Below are 20,933 nucleotides of genomic sequence, written 5' to 3' on the forward strand. Positions count from 1 at the left end.
CAGTGAAAATAATGGTTGCTAGCAGTCTCTTGGGGGAGCTGATACTCTCAACCCCATCCCACAGTTATCAGCCTTTCACCGATGGCGTTCTGAAGTTTTGTTGAGCTTTTAAATTCAGTCCAGTGGCCTTTTATGAGTGTCTTACTCAAAAGTCAGTATCTCCTTAACAAATCTTTGTTTGCTATGAACTCACCCTCTATTGCTCTTTGCTTTGCAGCCTCCCACCCCAAAGAGAGAGGGTTTTATGTTTGTCTTAGGTTTTCATATGAAGGTTGTTTTCATTTTTCCTTTAAAAAAAAATAAATCTCTCCATAAATCTTTGTAGAAACTTCCTTGATGCTTCAAAGATACAGTATCTTACTTATTTTATTTGGTTGGGTTTAATAAATCACTTGTGTTACCTGTTTTTTCCAAAAAAGAGAGAGATGGAGAGCTGCATAATGTTTGCATATGCACCAAGTTGCTATTGCTGGCTTTACTGGCTGTTCCACTAGATTTACTGATACTGCCTGAGGCGTCACTGAGAGAACATACCCGTCAGAACTTTGTCATCTGTTGCAAGGTGGATTACGCAGACTCTGCAATGTGTATAACATCAACTAAAGCAAATTTCAGCCTAATTACTGGCTCAGACCACCTGTGCTTCCTTGTATATGCTCTCAAAGGCTTGCTCTCTATCACGAACTCATAGAACTGTCAAAAAACATATCTGTATCATAGAAATAGTCCAATTTAGTGACCAACTTGAAACATCCATAAAGGTAAATTAACACACATGCCTCACTGAAGGCAGCTGAACTTAAAAGTCATGATTAAATCTGTGCAAAACTGTGTTAGAGTCTTTTTTTGCTCCCTCAACACCTAAAGGGGGATGAAGGTGGGTGTATACCAGCCCAGTGCCGTTTACTTGTTTTTTTAATATGTAGTTCATTTATCTGGAACGGATGGACTCAAGGAGAAGAAAAATACATCAGACTCAGTTTAGTTTTATATCATGGCCTAGCAATTTGCAGTTCCCTTCACAAGATGCGTATTTATTTGAAATGTGTACCAATTCCCTTGTGAGGTCTGCTAAGTATAGCCATCTTTTTTTTTTCTGCATAATAATTTTGCGAATGTTGTCACTGGGTTTGTGTTACCGTTAAGTCTTTCACACATTTTAATTTTTATGGGTTTTTTTTTTTGCACTTTATCATTTAAGCCTGCAAGTAACATGAAATTCATATAAAAATAGCGTTTCTCCAGATCATGATCCCTCCTGCTAGCCATAACTACATATCCATATTCCACCCATCACTGCAATCCATTACGGAACCAAGAGCAAACAGTTGTCGGCAAGGACTAATCAAAACAAGGCTGCCCAAACCGAGGACATTTATTCACACTTCTCCTGTGCTGTTGGTTACACTGCACCCTGGCACACACACATACAAGGCATAATCCTCTACGTGAGAGAAGACATCACCTCTCTTCAGAAATCTTCTGGCTATTTTGCTATTTCATGCAGTCTCACTGTACTCTGCAAAAGATGTGAGACAAACTTACTTTTGTAAGAGAGTATACAAGGTAGTAAAAAACTTTTTGTTCACTAAGCAAATTTCAAACTTTATAATCGCCAGTGAAATCATCAGAAGTTAATGTACCCAGACAACAGCTATGTAAACTGATTTTGTTTAAAGTATTGTGACATAACTTAGGTAATCAACATTTTAATTAGATGCTATTATATTAAATAAAACCTTCAAAAATAGAAATAAAATTTATATTCCTGTTTATCTTTCACTTTCTTTCTACTGCCAAAACGCACTATAACTTCTAAGGAGTCAGAACCTGCTAAATTAGTGTCCTTTCAGAAGTTGTTTTCTGTAACGATGACACCGCCAGTCTCGGATTACATACACAGGTTCCAGTAACAGCAAAACAGGAACTGAACAAATGCCATTGCCTTCATACAGTCTTTCCCTCATTCACTCATGCTGCTGAAAAGATTCCCTTATTATCTCAAAGGTCAGACATGCTTAGCAGTTCCTGGACCATTAAAAAAATCTCCCTTTTTTCATCTTCTTGTCCCTGTGGATTTACAGTAATTCTATATTAAAGAATTTTGTTTTCTTTGGAAATACCTGTATTTAAAAACATGGTGACTTCTCTCTTACCTAACATTATGAAAGTGCTTCCTAAATTCATAATCAAGCTTTCAGTACAACTGAAACTAAATTATTAACGTAAAGGGCCACTGCACTGAATTCTGTACCACAATAAATCACTTAGCAGAGGAATTCTGACATGTTTTTCTCTCTTATGGCCTAATTCTACTTTCACTAAAGTTCGGGGGAGCTTTCCAAGTACTTCAACAGAAAGGAACTAAGTGTTAATCAGAGACAAAAGAACAAACCTGATTTGAGGCAGAAAGGCAGCAGTGACAGAATCTAATATTTGTCCAAGTGAGAGATTTTAAACCATTACAAAAGAACTTACACATTTCTTCCTCCCTCCCATAAGTAACTATTCTCATCACACCTACTTGAAGCTTCTGTCTGCAGGAAACTGTATTTCAAAAAGAGGATTACCTCTGCCAGCAGTTTTGGAAAAGCTTTGATAACTTACAGAACTGATGATGACCAAGAGACTTGACAAATTAAAGCCTGAATAAAGAATATCTAAACATAGAAATACTCCTGAATAACTTCATGTGTGGACACTCCTGTCCAGAATGAATCTAGAATACATTCAAAACCATTACCTTAAGCTATTTTGAAAACAGATTAAGCTATATCAGAAAAAGACATTTGGGTTAGGATCAAAATGTTTTACATGCCTTATCCAGGAACAACTAATTTGCTTTAAACTTCATATTCTGTCTTACTGCAAAATAGTATCTCTGGATAGACGTTCACACATTGCTATTCTTCTGTAAGTGAATAATTATTTATTGCATTTTATGTTGCATACAAAGACGCATTGTAATGTAAACTATCTATTGCCCTTTTTAAAAGCTTCTTTTAAAACAAACTTCTAAACGTCCAGGTAATTTCTCACACACGTTGAAAATAAACACCTCCCAGGCCAAGAGATGGTAAAGAAAACAGCGTTTCCAAAATTTCAAATCCCAATCAATGTCTTTGTCAGAAGGGTCATGTGCAGAGAAATCTGGTCCTGCTAAGATGTGCTCCAAAGGGCTGCAGGTAATCGGAAAGAAGCAGTTTTTTAGACAATAGAAAAAAAAAAAAGCTAAGAGAGTTGTGACATCTGCCGTTCTGTTGTGTACCTGTAGGCCATCAATGTTTCCAAGCAAGCTGTTCACAACAGATGGAGCGTGGCCTTTTGGTTCAAGTATGAAACCACAAAACGAGGACTACATATGTCATGCCAAAGGTGCGTGCAATTCAGGGGAGCACCAAGGGTAATAAAAGACCCCACTCCTAACAATGCACTTTGGAAAGTCCAAGAAACTTTGGAATGACAGAACAAAAGAGTAATCTATTATCAGCTAAATTTAAAAAAGAATGATAAAATATATTTCTGACGTTTTGTAACATCGGAAGTGACAACAATAATGTATCTAGATGAAAGCTCATTTACTTTTTTAACTGAATATTTTGAAAATTTTAAAAAGGAAGAAAGAAATAAAGCTACCATGTACATATAGGAGCATCGTCTATAATAACTATATTCCAAAAGCTCCAACAAAATGCTACCTATTGAGGTCATTCAATCCCCAAGACCACTAATAATACTAGTAACGGGCTATAGAAACATTTTTATATGGATTAGAAACAGGCTAAACAGACAGAAAACCAACAGCAGGGATATATAGCCAGTTTCAGTAACTCTAAAGGTTAACAAAAAGTGGCCGGTACCTCCTGTGAGGCATGTTTAATTTATTTATAAAAGGGAATGAATAGCACCAACATATTATACACCAGAAAATAATTTAGAATAGTCAGCAATGAAGAAATGTTTGCTTAACTCAAGAAAGCTTGTTTAGTGGACAGCCTCCTGATGGGTGAAAGTCAGTACCGATTTCTGAAGAATAAGACATAGTGAAGAAAACCATCTAAGCTATGTACAGTACCAGATCCTGAACAAGACGTAGCTCCTCAAGTGAAAGACGGGAATGCAATTTGTATATAGACAAAAGAAAAAATATGAAAATATGGTTATGCTACTGTATAAATTTGTCAATTATTCAATGCAAACTATGTTATTTTGTTACGCTCATCAGATTTCTTGAAAGTACAGACCAAAAGATTTCTGTTTAGAAGAGAATACAGTGAAGGAAAGATATGGCAGATGCACGTGATCCCCTGCACAGAACTGATGTGACAGGGTTTCCAAGGTATGAACTTGTTTTATATACAACTATTCCAATTTATGTTTTGTTAGATACTATTTATGAAATCAAGCAAGTTCTAGCAATACCCAAAATTCTTTGGCACCACTGAGACATAGTAGCAATGCATGGGTTTGAATTATATATTACAGAAAGTTTATTTGATTAAACTGATACATACTCAGAAGTTTTAAAACTCTTCCTCTTCAATGAGTTTTACAGGAAGAGCAATGCTTATCTTGTATGGTAGTTTCACTCATTAATAGGTGCTAATTTATTACCACAAAGGTGCTGGCATTTCAAAAGCATCACTGCAAATGAAAGTCTAATGCTCTAACAGATTGAATTTCATTAGCAAGGCAATGTGTCAATCTTTTGATAAAATTAATGATCAAATGGAGTGTGTTAGGAAACACTCAGTAGTGTTGCCAGCAAAGCACAAGGAGATCCTCCAAGTAAGGATTTGTATTTTTGAAGAGAATGCCTGGAGGATGTAGCATATTTATGAGTTAGGCTCAAGCTCCAACAACTGAGAAAATCATTTTGTCACTCAGCTTCATTTTTCAGTTCTGCCAGCTTAATGAAGAGTGAAGACGATTATAAGGTTAAGACCAATTATCAAGTAAGCTGTACATTATCGCATTTTTCCATCTCCACAGAGTAAGGCTGATGAACGTTTTTCCCTCCCAGGGTCAAAATTTTTTAGCAATCTGACAAACTCTGGATGCTCCACTTCCCATGAAGAGGCAAATCTTTTTAAGATTTGATGCCCACCATGACAACTGGGAAGCATTCACGGTTACATCAGTGCCAGCCAACAGACTGGCCAGGAACTATTCCCTGGTCCTGCCATGGAACAGGATGGTATGGGATGGTCTGCGTCAACATGGTTGAATTTCCCCTTGCCTAAAACCAGGATGTCTGCATCCAGACTAACCATTGGGAATGGTCCTGGGCCTCTGCCAAGCCCAGAACCATGCCAGGGTGTTGCCTGGGAGTTGTTGGCTGCTTTGGGCCAAAAAGCCTCTTATGGACTAATCCAAAAATGTCATTGCACAGCTGGCCCAGTACTCAAACCCGTGCAGTAGCCCCACTTAGTTACAAGTATGGAAGTAACCTCTATGGCCCTTATCTGCCAATTAGCCTTAATTAAAGGCATCAACCTAAGCCTAAGTTTGTGTTAAGGGGTCTCCTGAAGAAACTTAACAGAAGCCTCCTTGAGAGTCAATAGGAAAACAGGGATGGGGTCCAAAACTGAGTTTATCCTGGGGTAAACTGGCAATTCCTGTTTAATTTCTCTTCTAATGAAATAAGAAAGCATTATTTCACAGAAGTTTAAGAAAAAAAAAACCACAACAAAGTACCCCATTAATCTGCAGAGCAGAAGGGCCCAAGAAATTAGTACCATTCATAAGCGACAGCTGAAGAGCACCCAAGAAGGAGAGATAACGAGATAGTACTTTGCCCTTTTCATCCATGCTAGCTCAAGTTCATCAGGTTCCCTCATCATTGTACGAGAGAGACAATCAAGTCTATATTTGGTTAGATTATCCAAGGTCTTTAAATTGGGTAACAAAAATCAAATCCGCTAAACATACACTCCAAATATAAACATTTACTGAATTATTTGAACAATAAATACAACACATTAACCTCTAGCTCAGAATAATAAACTGTAAGCAATCAAAGGCTCTTAAAGCAGAGAATTTAAGACCAAAACCAAAACTCATGTAATAAAAGAATATCACATAAGAACTACACAAAAATAAAATCAAACGATCTAGCTACTAAAATACACATATGTGCTCAAAATCTTGTGGGAATCAAATATTCCAGTAAAAATAAAGGGAGAGATGGAAACACAAGTTTCTTATTATCACACTTCATATGTTATAAAACCTAACGGTTAACTTATTTTTGGCAAAGGGACAAAGGTTGCACAACACTCTGGCTTACACAAATATTTTCTATTGTTAAATGCATCTTAAATGTAGCTTGTCATATATTAACTTCATGCACACAGTGCACCATGCAGCCAGTCTAAGAGTGTCCCAGAGATACCTACGTTTCAAAACATTGATGAATATCAGGCTGCCAGCATTCAGTGAGCCAGGTGTAAAAAAATTACTCAACAATTCATACTTTAATTGAAACCAGATAAAGTCGTTTGTGTAATAGAGACTGTACAGATGTTGACCAAAGAGAAGTTGATATTTTTGGACAAATTACTGCATATGATATTTTCTAGAACACTCCCTCTTGAAAAGATAAAACAGTAATAAAAGTTCTCTCAAAAAAATGCCCTTGTTTATAATCACAAAGTGAAATATGCCTGTGGAAATACATCAGGTTAACCTCGTGTTTCACATTTTTAGTTGCTGTTTCCTTTAAAGGGAAAAAAAAAGATGTGCAGTGGAAATGATTATGAAGAAGTGGAAGAACCTACTCATGCGTATATTAAACACAGACCTTATGCTAACACTGCACTTCCTTCCACTGAAGATTTTATAATGTAAAGGAAGAGGCAACGATTTAGCAAGAGTGAAAATGTTTAAGAATAAAAATTCAATATTCTTCATTCATCATCCGCTAGTAGAGTGAGTTACTACTGAGCACTAACAGTTTGCCATTTCCAGAGTTGCAAGGACACAGTCCTTCCTCAGCCTTCTTATTGCTTCACGGTGACGAAGAAAAATCTTCAGGTAGACAAGAACATGCAGTAACACCTCCCATTCTCATCAAGTTACACAAACCAAGACTGAGTTGCAGAAGCAATGACATATGCATAATGTATTAAATTTTTAAAACAACGTCCTTCATAGCAGTACTCATCACAATTTATATTACTATTCTTTTCCATACATTTCCCCATGTAAAGCCAGCAATCTGCTTGCCTTGAGATAAGAAACTGCTACTAAAATCATACCCAGTCTAAATGTTTGGTGTAGTAACATAATGTAATTGCCAAATATCTAGTGATCTGTTTAAAAATTATTTAAAGATGAGAAGACAACAAGGAAGTCCTAAATATATTTATCACCATCATTAATTATTTATATTACAAGGACATTTGAAGGTCCAAATTCAGATTCAGAACTTAATTTTTCATCAAACTACTTTATTATATGTAATTAGGATTAGTCCTTAATGTTTTTATTTAATTTGAATTGAAGGTTTGTGTATAGCAGAATAGAGTTTCTACATGAAAGGCATGGCATTACCCACAGGCTAAGCACGTGCACTGCTTTGCTCATAATGTAACTCCCATTCTGTAAGGTTAATGTACCTGAAGTTCTGACGCTCGCTTCATCATCTCCAGTGTGATGTAGCAACCAATAGAATGAGCAATCAGTACCAGCTTTATATCTTTTGATACGTTCTTTTTGAGGAAGTTCAGCTTATGCTCTACTTGTCCGTTAAGTCCAAAAACATCCTCTAGCTCCTTAATATCTGTGTCTGAAACATAAAAGAAAGAAAGTCCTTTGTTTTAATGACAGAAATTTCAAGTATCTCTTTTTTCCCCCACTTTGGAAAACTCTGAAATAAATAAACTTATTAATTAAAAAAAAAAACCACCAAACTTAAAAATTTAAGTTACCACCACTGGTAAATATAGACTGACGGATCATATGTACAGGATGTGAAGCCTTATGTGTAGGTGGGGAACCAGGGAAGGATACGGAAACACATGTTGCTTCATGGCACATCGTCTAGCACTGTGATCCCCTTCATTCAGACCAAGACCAAACTCAAGGCATTGGATCAGCTTCAATCAATCCAACTTTACACTGGGCGATCAGGACCTACAATAGCAATACTGCCCAGGAATGAATCCTGTCACTCAAAACAAACTATCATATGTGTTATCATGCATTAAGAACTTTCAGATATTCAAAATCTCCCGTCTTAAAATACAGTTGTAGAAAAAAGTCACATGGAATGAGGAAAAATATGAAATGCATGTGTGTCAACATGGAGCGCTGGCACTTGAACTACCCCTATTTATGCAGGTTCTTATCATTATCAATCCAGCCACAAAGAGGAAGATCAAGTTATTGATCAATTTTATTCCTGTTTTGCCAGGGACCTTCAAAAGGAGCTTTGGCAACCACTTAAGATGAGGACTTCATTACTCGCTTCCCGGCAAGGCAAGCAAGGCAAGGATATCTTGTGCCTGTAAGAATTTACAGCAATTTGGGCATCTTTAACCCTTGCTCATGAGGTGGGTGACACGGCTCTCACGTTCCCCAATCTAAGGGGGTTCACAGCTCTTTCATCTGCTACAAAAGTGCTCTACCCACTAAACTGAAAGCTATGTTAAGGTTACAAAACTCCAGTTTAAGCTGGACTACTCTATGGAGAAGACTAAGAAGAAATACTGAAAAAAAGAATGAAAGAAAAGAGGCAGAAAGCATGAAGGAACGCACGCCTATAATTTATCTAAAAGAGGTGTACTGGTACTAATATCACTTAATCTCTTAAATCCATGCTATTATCTCAGGGTTCAACTTCATACTCCAGTTAAACCTCTGATCTCTTACACTCCTTGCATGTTGACTTGCAATGCAGCTTTAACCTGGAATAAGCCAAATCTTCTTGCAGCAAGGCTGAAACACATGATGGGGACCAGCTCCTGACTGAGCCATGGTCCTACAGACAGCATGTAGGTTCTTGGCAAAAACCACCCACGTCTAACAATTCAGGAGCAGCTAACAGAGGTAGCACACACGCAGCCCTAAGCAGCCCAAGTATTAGGTGTTTAATTTCCCACTTGGTTTCTTTGGATGTACTCTGCATCCCTATGTGAAAAATAGATATGGAAAAAAGTATCCATCAGGCAGAGACACTGTAAAGATACATACACTGAACAGACTGAAGGGCGCTCAAAACCTACAGTTCAAGGAAGAGCAGCGTAGATCCACTGCAGATGTAGTTGGTTTTGCGCCTGCTTGGAGAAAGTCATAACAGAAGCCTTCCTCCCTCCGCCTGTGAACATAGTTCATCAAACTATAACGGCTGACTGGTTTTTTTTTAACATGCATGTGGTAAATTTGATGGCAATTGGTCAGTAACCTCAAAGGCTACAAATTACTAACACTACTGTAGTGAAGTTATTGGGGTTGTGACAATGATAGTATTAATTGGTAGCCTAAGCGAGTTGTCACTATATTGCCTTTTTGGTCATCTATGTGAAACATAACCTTTTGAAGCAAAATAACTGCTCAAGAATGTGTTCTGATGTCTTTTTTTCTTAGCTTAAACTACTACCACAGAGGTCACAACAAAGCAGTTCTTCAGTTAAACTAATATTCCTACTAAAACTACTAATGATCATATCCCAGCATAATTTATAGTAGTTTACTCTAAATGAAAAAAGGGTTTACTGAAGCACACTCAAGGAATGTAGAAGTGGATGAGAAGTAATATTTTGCTTATTAGACTTTCTACAAATAATGGAAAACCAAGAGGTTGTTCCAGTTTCCAAAACCCTAAATAAAAGCCTAAGGCCAAACCATTGTTTTTAAATTTAGTTTCTGTTTTTAGCAAAAGCTGTCTTTCCTACATTTTATTTATTTACACAGCAGCTTAACCTCATGCAGGAGTGGGCTGTCTACATCACACATCTAATTAAGGGCATATATAACACACATAAAACACAGAATACTAGAAATATGATGGTCCACTGGATACAGCAAGAAGTGAAAGTGTATGTTATATCGAATATACGTATATTACCATGGTTTGGGTTGAGCAGGTCAATTTTCCCTTGTAAACATTTGCTATCATTTCCATACTGTTTTACTGAGGCACTGCCATCTCCAGTGATTTATCAGCATGTCTTAATGTTTGACATTCCATTCATAGCTTTAATTCTTGAAAATAAGTGATTTTACAAGAATTTTAGATTATTTCCAGGTTAGAGCAAGGCAAAAGAGGTAAAGTAGGTGTATAAATCTTCTAGAGAACTTCTCATGGCTCACAAGACCCCAGAAAACAAGCAAGAAACAAAGCAAAATTTTCTTGGTATTGTTCAATCTCATGATGTTAATATCCGCTTTTCGCTACACAAATTCAATATCTGCTACAAGAGATGTATATCAATATCTGCAGCTGAACACCGCTGCATTGCAATTAATAAACAATATAGTAAAGACAGTCTATCCCAGTCTCAACATTTTCCAAGTTAAGGTAGATAACTATGTTAGACAAATACAGTTAATTATTTTACTTATTAAGACATTAGATGTCTAATTTAATATTTAGTTACCTAATAAATAGCAACTATTCATAGCTATTACTGATTTCAGCAGAGGTGTGTCTATTCACAACCAGTTTTGTTGCCAAAGCAAGGATTCCAAGGAAGACTATGGGGGGAGATTAAGAGCAAAGTGAAAATTCGGGTTTTTTCCTCCTCACATTTGCCCAGACTTGAGTTTAGGACTTGAGCATACTTAGCTCAAGCCTGTGCACTGGTGTTTCCTTATGGGAGCAGGGGAAAGCAAAGCTTGCTGAAGCGATTTTTAATCGGATGGGTTAGTTATGATTGATGATGATCACCGAGACCCATTCTACTGCACTGGGCCAAAGCATCCTCTGCGCAGCCCTGCTCAGCACCACGCAGCGCAAGGATGCTCAGATTCCCACCTCTACTGGCCGACGTTACATACACATACAACCTCTCTTAGACCGAAAGCGAGCCCTGACAGCCAATGCTGACCCCAGAGAATTGTTTCAGCTGTTTAATACAACTTTTCCTTTTCTTCTGAAATACTGGTTCGCTGCCAAACCAAATCACGTTGGCACCACTCCTAGAGAAGCCACACTGGAGGATGGGCGTGCAGTGTGGGGTCTGGCGATCCACACACAAAACTCTCCTCATCACCAACTGACCCTGCACTCTTGTCAAGTGAAACTTCAACGTCAGTTAACCCTATATGGAAATACACATCCTATTTTATTTCTGGACAAATATAAAATTGCCCATGCCTTGTGTCAGTTCATGTTTCCCCAACACAAATGCTACGCTTCTAATAGTCCAAAATATGTGAGAGCTGGGCTGCATCACAGGTTTGGAAGACTTATTTATTTATTTTACAGCATAAAATCGCCCAGGGATTATCCAAAAGCAACATGAATTTCTTGGGTGGAGAAGCTTGAATGGGTTCTTTATATAAGCAAACAGATTTGCACAAACACACTGGCAGTCAGCTCACCGATGGCTCTACATCAGAGAAGGGACCAGAGTTACTTCTCCTCAGGTGTGGGATAAACGGTATGGCTGAAGGAAAGTTTTCGGATAGTAGAAATTATACGACTTGTACCTTATGCTGCAAACACCCCATCTGGGCCAAAGCATGTGATTTTAAGACTTTATTTAGCTTTGTGCATTAAAAGTGTATTAAAAGAAATACTGTATTTCTTTATTTTCTTTGGCAAAGCACTAATCTTCTGATGTACTTTCGGAAAAACAAATGCGCCATCACTTTAATGAATCTCTTTTTATGACCTCTGCTAAACCCACAGTCAGAAAACAATGATAGATTAAAATAAAGTGTTTGCTCTAAGATTAGTTGACAAGTTAATCTTGCTAGGAAAAAGGACTTTGGTTTTCAGGGAAATAGCAGAGAACTGTGTTTGTTTGTTTTTCTGCTGTGTATGCAAGGGAAATTCTTAGGCAGAAAAAGCAAGCATATCAGTTATATGAGTGGACTTAAGATTGGAGAGTCATAAAATTTAGCCTTTCATTAAGAAGTCTCCAAACATCATAGACTCCTTTTTACTGGATGACTCAAAAAGATACTGAAGGCCAGATTTTCTAACAGTACGCTCACATTTGTGTATGTCATTTCTGCATGCTTTTGTACTTCCCTAGTCTCACAAGGGAATGTTTGCACATCTGAACTCCCAACTACCCTGGTCACACCAGGTGACTGAACATTTCAGCTCAGTACATATGGACACTTGTCCACTTGTCATGGAGTGACTTTAAAGTCTGTCCCAGGATCTGCTCATACATGAGGCTTCCAAATTACTCATGAACAAGTAAGGAACTGTGTGAAAAGGTGACTTGGGAGGAAGGAAAGGGAAGTAAAACCCAATGCCCTACCTGCACTGAATCTTCTTCTTCCCTGCGTCATTTACTCTAGGAGGTAGTACCAGGATATCTAAGGAGAAACTCTAATGAACCACCCATATAAACTCTTGAGGTCAAGAATTTTCAGAACTGGACCTTTTACAGGATAAGGACAAGTAAGTATCTGGAGACTGAACCAGGGTACCGGAAAAAGATTATAATCATAGAATCATAGAACTGTCTAGGTTGGAAAGGCCCTTTAAGATCATTGAGTCCATCAACCTAACACTGTCAAAACCACCACTAAGCCATGTCCCTCAGCACCACATCCACCTGTCTTTTAAATACCTCCAGGGACGGCGATTCCACTGCTTCCCTGGGATTCACCTCTTCCTCTGAAGATGCTGCTCATTTCAGCTGTGTGACACATCACCCTACTGCTTAACGTTAACAGTGAGGAGAGTCCACTGCATCTCCATCAAATACCATAACTGTGACCAACATATAGGGCCAAGTCTTTCAGACTTTATGCCCCACCTCCTTTTTCCACTACAAATACATACAAACGCTGTTGGGAGAAGCAGCAGTTGTGACTGAGTAACTACTGTTTGGATGGAGCAACCCGTGGAAAGTTTTATCTTCACCTTCATGTAGCGACAGGCAACCCTACAACTAAATTACTTAGAAGGATTACCTGTTAAACTGGTGTGCATAGTCAGAAGTATAATTCCGGAAATTAAATAAATCATTTCATTGTTTTTATCCTTCTAGCAAAACACAATAATTCCTTACAAATGAATGATGCCATCTGAAAATGTTTAAATACAACTGTAAGCTTAAAAACTGAGATTTCAGGTTTGTGGGTGTAGTATAGGCAAATGTGTTAGAAAATATATTCCTAAAGACATACAGCTTAAAGCCTGGATGCTTCACCCAATCTTTCATTTGATTATTGAACCCTGGATAATTTGTATCAGCAAGCGATGAAATGCCAAAGGATTGGGATGAAAACCGTGAAAGAATGTTCAATAAATACCGAAGAACTCCTCCTGACACCAGGAACCAGGTCTTAAAGCATTGTGTTTTAGATTAACCCTTAGACCTTAATCTGGCCCTAGTACCCTCAGGAACTGTTCATGCAACTTTTAAGATAAACACACCACTCATTAGTGTTTATTGGAGCAATTACTTTCTGTAAAGGTATCCTCCACAAATAAATTACCATTTACTCAAGATACTGAAGTGGTCATATGTATTATTTTCCTTATTAGAAAAATAACAAGACCTTAATTTACAAATTGAACTACTGATTACCTTTGCTATGTACATACCTATTGCTGAGACGCTTGTTTAACACCTAATCTGTTTTTCAAAGGAAGCTGTCCTATAATTAAATTAGTACAAGCATAGTCTGACAGAATGAACTAATAAACATGACAAATACTAAACCCTATATTTTTATTAAAAGCATATAGGAGCCCACTGAACTTATCAAATTAACATATCTGAGAGACACCTCTTTTTATTTTGCATTCCCAGGCCCGCTTCCCTCAAGCTGATCAGAGTAACTATTAACAAGGTATGACGAGATAACACTACAGACTTGGAAGTAAAATTTTGTTGATTGTCTCCAATTTTGGCAAGGCAAACACCATTAAATGGTGTTTTATTATGCAGTTCTACATCAATCTATGCCTCCAGAATCACTTTAATGTGCATACATCTAACATGGGTGTTTTACATAACATAGACGGAAAAGATTTCTGCATTTGAATGACTCCATTTTACAGGCAGTAAGCTGACTAAGTGAAAGTGCAAGTTATAAGAATTCTCAATACCATATATTTTATTTTTTTTTTAAAAAGTAAAACAAAACAAAAAGACTTGGCAGGGCAGGGGTTAGAGAACCATCACTGTATAGGAGCAGATCTACATTTCCATCACAAAGTGATCTAAAGGAGCAAACGCAAAGAGGTCTGAGCCTATCGGAAGCCAATTGTTCATGTCACATTTATGGTTTTCTGGACAGGCTGAAGCCACGTGAAAGGCTCTGTGAATTCCCTTCTTCACTTGCCTCCACAAACAAAACTGGAAGAGACTTCCTTGCTGAGGAAGACTGTTAGGTAAAACGTATCTTGATACAGGAACAAGTATAAGACTCATTGTGACTTTTTTAGTCTCATACTTTTTTCACTTCTAGGCTGCATCTTTGATGGCAGCGCACTGCTTGGACTATTAAGGACCGCTTTTATTTTGAAGAAAAAGACCTGTAATGCCATGCTCATGTAGCCAACTTTGTTGTAAAACTCAAGTAAGGTCATTCCAACACAGAATCACAGAATCTTCATGGTTGGGAAGGACCCTTAAGATCACCGAGTCCAACCAAACAACCTACAATCTCTGCCACTAGCGCATGCCCTGAAGCGCCACATCTAGACGTTTCTTCAATACCTCTAGGGATGGTGACTCAACCACCTCCCTGGGCAGGCTGTGCCAGTGCCTGACCACTCGTTCAGTAGAATCATAGAATTGTTGAGGTTGGAAGGGACCTTTAAGATCATCGAGTCCAACCTTTAGCCTACCCTGACAAGAGCCACTTCTAAACCGTGTCCCTCAGTGCCCCATCTACCCTTTTTTTAAACACCTCCAGAGATGGTGAATCCACCACCTCCCTGGGCAGCCTATTCCAATGTTTAATAACCCTTTCAGTGAAAAAATGTCTCCTAATGTCTAATCTAAACCTCCCCTGACGTAACTTGAACCCGTTTCCCCTCATCCTATCACTTGTCACCAGGGAGAAGAGGTCAGCCCCCATCTCTCTACAACCTCCTTTCAGGTAGTTGTAGAGGGTGATAAGGTCTCCCCTCAGCCTCCTCTTTTCCAGGCTAAACAACCCCAGCTCCCTCAGTCGTTCTTCATAAGGTTTGTCCTCCAGGCCCCTCACCAGCTTTGTAGCCCTTCTCTGGACACGCTCCAACACCTCAATGTCCCTCTTGTAGCGAGGGGCCCAAAACTGAACGCAGTACTCGACGTGGGGCCTCACCAGTGCCGAGTACAGGGGGATGATCACTTCCCTAGTCCGGCTCACCACACTATTCCTGATACAGGCTAGGATGCTGTTGGCCTTCTTGACCACCTGGGCACACTGCTGGCTCATATTCAGCCGGCTGTCAACCAACACTCCCAAGTCCTTTTCTGTCGAGCTGCTTTCAAGCCACTCTGCCCCAATCCTGTAGCGCTGCATGGGGTTGTTGTGACCCAAGTGCAGGACCCGGCACTTGGCCTTGTTGAACCTCATACCATTGGTCTCAGCCCATCGGTCCAGCCTGTCCAGATCCCTCTGCAGAGCCAACCTACCCTCAAGCAGATCAACACGCCCGCCCAGCTTAGTGTCATCTGCGAACTTACTGAGGGTGCATTCAATCCCTTCATCCAGATCATTGATAAAGATATTAAAGAGAACCGGCCCCAGCACCGAACCCTGGGGGTAAAGGAATTCTTCCTAATATCTAATCTAAACCTCCCCTGCCACAACTTCAGACCATTTCCTCTGGTCCTGTCATTATTCACCTGGGAGAAGAGGCCAACACCCACCTCTCTCCACCCTCCTTTCAGGGAGTTGTAGAGGGCAATGAGGTCTCCCCTCAGCCTCCTCTTCTCCAAGCTAAACATGCCCAGCTCCCTCAGCCTCTCCTCATATGCCCTGGTCTCCAGACCCCTCACCAGCCTGGTAGCTCTCCTCTGGACACGCTCCAGCACTTCAATGTCCCTCTTGTACAGAGGGGCCCAGATCTGAACACAGCACTCGAGGTGAGGCATCACCAGTGCCGAGTACAGAGGCACCATCACTTCCCTGCTCCTGCTGGCCACGCTATTCCTGATACAAGCCAGAATGCTGTTGGCCTTCTTGGCCACCTGGGCACACTGCTGGCTCATGTTAAGCTGGCCGTCCACCAGCACCCCCAGGTCCTTTTCTGCCGGGCAGCTTTCCAGCCACTCTTCCCCAAGCCTGTAGCGCTGCTTGGGGTTGTTGTGACCGAAATGCAGGACCCGGCACTTGGTCTTATTAAACCTCATACAGTTGGCCTTGGCCCATTGATCCAGCCTGTCCAGGTCCCTCTGTAGAGCCTCCCTACCCTCAAGCAGATCAACAGTCCCACCTAGTTTGGTGTCATCTGCAAACTTACTGAGGGTGCGCTCAATCCCCTCATCCAGATCATTGATAAAGATATTAAACAAAACTGGCATCAAAACTGAGCCCTGAGGGACACCACTGGTGACTGGCCGCCAAGAGGATTTCACCCCACTAATCACTACTCTCTGGGCATGGCCATCCAGCCAGTTTTTTACCCAGCGAAGAGTACACTTGTCTATGCCATGATTCGCCAGCTTCTCCAGGGGAATGCTGCTGGTGGTACTCCTGCAAATGTCTACCTTGTGTGCTTCCCTTATGAATACTCATTTCATGTATGGTCTGAAATAGCATGACACAGTTTTGCAAGGGCAAATGCGCTTCACTGGTATTTGAGTTATCTTGCACCACCAGCCCCAGGCATGTGACATACGAGCCTCTTCAGGAATAACGCACACAAAATATATTGTTCCTTAAGGTAATTCTTTACTGAAAAGCTTATCAGTATCAAGACGTTCTCATTTTTGGCCAGATCTAACATCTTCCAATTCAACATGGTGAAAATTTAGTCTTGAAAGGCGTAGAGCTTTCTTACTGGATGAAGCAGCTAAAAGTAACTTCAGTAAGTAGCATACTTCAACAACAACTTGTGTTTGTACAGTTTAATAATGGAAGAAAAACAAAATGATGATGCTCTACCCACCGCCAAGACGGGGCAGATATAGCATAGGAGATAAAGAAAGGACAGAGGCAATCGTATGAGTGTTGAAGGGAACGAAAATGGATGAATATCACTTCACAGGAACTGATTCTGTCAGTGTATGATGAATGAGGTGCTGCGCTGCAGTAGGCAAGTCTAACAGTCACACCTATTGAAAACAGCACTTCAAAACTTTGGGAAGTTTAAACAGATACAAATAGTGAAAGAGGGACTGAGAGCAAACAAGGGAGAGCCGAAGTTTGTAGCAAAGACAGACAGCTGGCCAAGGAAGACAACCCATGTTATTCCACAGACAAGGAATAAAAAGTATTAATTTTAAAAGCAGGAGAAAAATGACAAGGAGCACACCACAACGCTAAGAGGGGGAAAGGGGAAAAAGCAAGCAGCTGAGAGTATACCTGCAGGGGCACAAGTTATAGAGCAGCACAAGTAACAACGGAGAATTTGTACTTCACAGCGACTCGACAGATCAACGGGTGACATTTTCTGAAGTGCTCGGCGCTTTTACTGAATCCAAGCTAAAACTTTTAATTTGTTAGGCCAGTCCCGATTTCTCTTGAAAATCCATCCCAAAATTTTATTTAGAACTGTGATGTAGACCAAGACTGAAATGGTCAAATAAGTATGACTCTTCAGAATAATACTAAAATAACACCTATCTTTAGAGTAATGCTAAAATAACACCTATCTTTAGAGTAATGCTAAAATAACACTAAGACATTCCGTCCTTCCCTAGCTACTCTAACAGCGTATGGATGGCATTCAGTATAACTTAGCCATTTTTCTTCGCTCTTGTGTATATTCACCTTGGATGATACTATTTTAACAGAAGTATAAAGGAAAGTGTACGTTTCTGTCTTCATTTGCCCATGGAAATGTTAAATTTAATATCTAGAATAACTACCTGCAGTAAACAGATCCAAATTATTTAACAATACTGTCAGGCATCCTTTTTATTTTAAGTAGTAAATGACCCACCGTGGCAAACATAACATTTCCCCATCTTTCATCTGCATCCTTCAAAACTGATGGATTATAAGAAGTTTTCAAAATTATTATCTTAGATTCCCTGATGTTGCAAACCGGTGCCACGCTGGTGACGACAAAGAGCTACGTCAGTTTACTCCAGCAGAGAACATGACCCCATGCTACCAGCGCTGGGGGCCGTAACACAAAACGTATGCAAAATATTTGGCAATGCCGTGCTACCTCCCCGCACTCAAACAATGCTTCTAATCGCTACCTGTCTTGAAAAGCCTTGTCAGGCTCTGTTTGGGCTCCTCTTTGCAGAAGGAGCCCATGCTGACAGCAAAGGGAACCAGCTGTGGCTCAGCAACTCCCGGCATTGATCCCCTGGATGTCAGAGCATCTCCACTGAGTTACTCTTTCTGCCGTCATCTGAAAAGGACACGATTTTGAGTAAGGAACTTGGCATTACTTGGCACGGCATAAGGCGAAAGAGAATTGGACAAAACAACATATGTAAAAGCCTGAATTTATTAAAATCAGTGGCAAAACTGAGGAGAGGAAATAGAATTTCGCCTTGTACTTTCTTTAAATATAGCAGGTTTCCTTATCAGTTGGTGATGCTTTAAATAACCGTCTGTATGCGCTGTATAGCGCAAATTTTGTATCTTTGGGGATGAAACACATTTTTGTCAAATTGACCGCTTTAAATTATGATTTAAATCTGCTCTTCTCCAGTGTTCTGTTACACTACTTAAAAATTAATTGGCAGATTTATTCCCTATTACCAAGATAGCAGTTTCCTTTTTAACCTTCCTGAAGAAAACGCTGAAGGTTTCATTCTTGGTTGCCCAGCTGAACTGCTCAGCGCAGCAACTACGGCAACGCGCCAAAGATACTGCGATGACGTTATTTTTCCTGGAGTTTTGCATTATAGCTGAAATAGAGACTAAAGTGCCACTGCTACAAAGCTGATCTGTCATTATAGATGAATAAGGGATTTTTTTTTTTTGGTCGTCATTTTTACACAGGTGAGATGTGCTACACAGAAAGCAAAGCAATTCACCTGTGACCCACAAGTAGTGGTAGGGTTACCATCGGGCAAAAGTTGATTTTCTCATTCATTTACATTAGCACATGTCGAAGCCATAGCTCATTACAAAGTCTTTGAAACTGCCTGTGGCTTTATAGTATAATTTATATAAAAGGACAGCAACCAAATTTGACCCGCACTCTACACATGAAGAGATCCAAATATGATCATGTAGAGTTTAATATATACCAAAGTGCATTCAGAAGTACTGAAATTGGTCTCTTCATGATTAATTGCAGGAGAAAACTTCCTCCAAATCATGTAAACACTAGTGGAGAAGTCAGTGCAGTTCTGTTCTGAAAAAAAATGACAGTACAATGGCAATCCTCGGGGAATTTTAGTAGTCTGCTATAACATTTAACCCAATGGGAATTAATTTGGCAACTAAGTTGTCACCTAACCACACCAGTAATTTGATAGCTGCAGTAAATTAGATTATTTTAATAAACGTATTAATGCACAAAACATAAAATTCAACCTTTAGAAAGATAAGAATATGTTTAACTTAAAGAAAAATAGTCCCATGCAGTATCTAAAGGAGGAAAAAAGAAAAACCCCTTCATCCAGCAAGCAGCAATGAGACCCCCTCATTCAACCTGAGTCCACAACGCTGTATCATTTCTCCAAGTGCGCAAGCCCTTACTCGGATCTTGCTGAGAGATTTAAGTAGATGCACTACAGGTAAAAGTAATTCATTAATGATGCTGATTATCTAAGAATGACGCCATTTGCGGTCACTTCTTCCTGCATAGTCTGCCTGACAGGCTCCTGTATTTCCCTGAACCGCCTACGTTGCTCCGTAAAGAAAGGGAAACTCCTCAAACCAAAGCAAACAGAAAGACTCCACGTTCCAAACCTAATTATTTTTAGAATCTGGAATTATGTTGCGGATGGTTCCTCAGTCTTACAACTGTAGATCACTGTGAATTAAAAATAAAACTGCCATTAAACACCAGCTTGATCCCATGAAGGACTGCACCATCTGTTGCAACCTTTGTGGGTATCAAAATTAAATCAAAGGTCTGTATCATGAACTAGAAACTCTTATTAATAAATAAAAGTATTGATCAGCTTTCTTCCTACAGCTAACCTATGTAGTGAATAAACTTTTTGACTTAACTATCAAAACAAATCCAGACTTGGTACACCTTCAGACAGAAGGGATTATTCTCTGTGATGGGGAGAGCTTGTTCTCATTCTGTTAGCAGATACAAATATATCTTTCAAACTGACTTGGATTAAAAGATTCCTAAACGTTCTCCCTTGGGAAAATAATCTGAATCATCTCAGTATCTTGTTTATTAAATTATTTTACTTTTTTACTTTCCCTACAATAGTATGGTAAACATTCAAACAAGTTACTCTGAAACATCACAGCACTGCTCACCTCGATGAGCTGTGACATGCCTTCTAAAGTCAAGACACCAAAAAATATAAATGTTACCTTTTCACAGGGTTCACATTCTTGAATACTTTTTTTCCCCCCACTAACAGGCACCTGCATCTAATTAGAAGTGATGGTATCAGCTGGAGAACATACCTATGTCATGGGGTGAAAGGCGGAAAATGATCCATAAACAATCTCAAAACCTACATCCAAAGTTTCCTGGAATG

At 39.4% G+C, this 20,933-nt stretch overlaps 1 protein-coding gene across 1 annotated transcript in view; it reads right to left on the bottom strand.

Annotated features, from left to right (window-relative positions):
• LDAH (lipid droplet associated hydrolase) overlaps nucleotides 1-20,933 on the bottom strand; it is a 132,642-nt gene that overhangs the window by 67,528 nt on the left and 44,181 nt on the right. Inside the window, exon 4 of the mRNA XM_074581946.1 lies at nucleotides 7,620-7,789. Coding sequence (XP_074438047.1) covers nucleotides 7,620-7,789 — 170 coding nt within the window. The remainder of the gene's footprint in view (nucleotides 1-7,619; nucleotides 7,790-20,933) is intronic.

This window comes from Larus michahellis, chromosome 3 (genome assembly GCF_964199755.1).
Source record: "Larus michahellis chromosome 3, bLarMic1.1, whole genome shotgun sequence".
Taxonomy (NCBI): Eukaryota; Metazoa; Chordata; class Aves; order Charadriiformes; family Laridae; genus Larus; species Larus michahellis.